The sequence below is a fragment of the Otolemur garnettii genome, unplaced genomic scaffold (genome assembly GCF_000181295.1).
Source record: "Otolemur garnettii isolate 467f Iridium unplaced genomic scaffold, OtoGar3 scaffold00013, whole genome shotgun sequence".
Lineage (NCBI taxonomy): Eukaryota > Metazoa > Chordata > Mammalia > Primates > Galagidae > Otolemur > Otolemur garnettii.
In genome coordinates this window covers 13,807,664-13,809,455 of record NW_003852408.1, presented here as the reverse complement: position 1 = coordinate 13,809,455, position 1,792 = coordinate 13,807,664, and the positions used below count along the sequence as shown (strand labels likewise).

General features: G+C 41.1%; 1 protein-coding gene across 1 annotated transcript in view; it reads left to right on the top strand.

The window, feature by feature from the left end:
• Nucleotides 1–1,792, top strand: part of CNOT9 (CCR4-NOT transcription complex subunit 9) — a 35,049-nt gene that overhangs the window by 14,863 nt on the left and 18,394 nt on the right. The window contains exon 2 of the mRNA XM_012802258.2: nt 29–208. Coding sequence (XP_012657712.2) covers nt 29–208 — 180 coding nt within the window. The remainder of the gene's footprint in view (nt 1–28; nt 209–1,792) is intronic.

Sequence of the window (1,792 nt, the reverse complement as noted above, 5' to 3'; positions counted from 1 at the left end):
ATGTTTGCTTTTTTGTTTTCACCCTAAGCCTGTGCCCACTGCACTGGCTCAGGTGGATAGAGAAAAGATCTATCAGTGGATCAACGAGCTGTCCAGTCCTGAGACAAGGGAAAATGCTTTGCTGGAGCTAAGTAAGAAGAGAGAATCTGTTCCTGACCTTGCACCCATGCTGTGGCATTCATTTGGTACTATTGCAGCACTTTTACAGGTGAGTATTTATCCTTGAGTGGCAGTTCAGTTCTGTTCATCATCACTTTACTTTTGCCCAAGATTTGAAAATTAGATGGGTGATTCTTTAAACATTAACATTCAGAAGAACGTGTAGAAAAGTTTAAAGTATTTGTTAAAATGTGGATTTTTGGATCCTACCCAAGAGATGCAATTTAAGTCAGTCTGAGGTGAACTCTAAAAACTGTTTTGATAAGCATTTTCCGTATCCCCAGGTGATTCTGATGTAGATGATCTAAGAACTACACTTTGAGAAATACAGCTTTAGGAATACTATAAGATAAATCCATATGACAGGTGGAAAGTAAGATGTAAGGACTGCAAGGAAAAGAAAATACCAAAGATTTAATAATTGTAAAACTAAAGAACAAGTGGAATAGACATGGTGCCTCACACCTATAATCCTAGCACTTTAGATGAGGCCAAAGCAGGAGGATCACTGGAGGCCAGGAGTTCAAGACCAGTCTGAGCAACATAGCAAGATGCCCATTTTTCTATAGAAAAATGGTAGTGCGTGCCTATAGTCCTGGTTGTTCAGGTAGCTGAGGTGTGAGGATCACTTGACCTGACCTTACAGCTATGATTGGTGCCATTGCACTCTAGCCTGGATAACAAATTGAGACCCTACCTCCAAAAAGAAAAAAAAAAGAATAAATAACTGAAATTTGGTTCAAAACAGAATGGCCATTGATGGAGGAAAAATTGATAACGGTACAATACCAAAATACTAAGACAGTAGAATGAGCATCCTTTAAGCTCTTGCCTAACTTTCTTAATAATTAGGTTAATTTTTCAAAGCTAAGTAAATTTATATTCCATCTGTATTGTACATAGCCAAGAAACTGATTTTGTTACAAAAACATTTTGTCTCTGTAGAAGTTTTAGAATTAAAATAAATAGAATTATTTTCCACAAATTGTCACTTTTTTTTTTTTTTTTTTACAAGAGGCAGAGTCTCACTCTGTCGCCCTCAGTAGAGTCCCATTGCGTCACATAGCTCACAGCAACCTCCACCTCTCAGGCTTAGGCGATTCTCTTGCCTCAGCCTCCCAAGTGGCTGGGACTACAGGCACCGACTGCAATGCCCAGCTATTTTTGTTGTAGTTTGACTGGGACCAGGTTCAAACCTGCCACCCTCGGTATATGGGACCAGCGCCTTATCCACTGAGCACAGGCGCACACAAATTGTCACCTTTTAACAGTACATACATTCACTGTTGTTTATACATATCTCCATTCATAGACCCTATTTTATAATGCTGCCTAACCAAACTCAGACTTCTTTATGAATCGCTACAGTTGACTTATTAACACTTTGTGGATAGTGATTTCCTCACCATAACTTAAAGCAGGATTCTGACAAAGGGAAAGGTTTTTTTTGTTTGGCTCGGTGCCTGTGGCTCAAGCAGCTAAGACGCCAGCCACATACACCTAAGGTGGCGGGTTCAAATCCCCAGCCCGGGCCCGCCAAACAACAACGATGGCTGCAACCAAAAAATGGCCAGGCGTTGTGGCGGGCGCCTGTAGTCCCAGCTACTTGGGAGGCTGAGGCAGGAGACTCGCT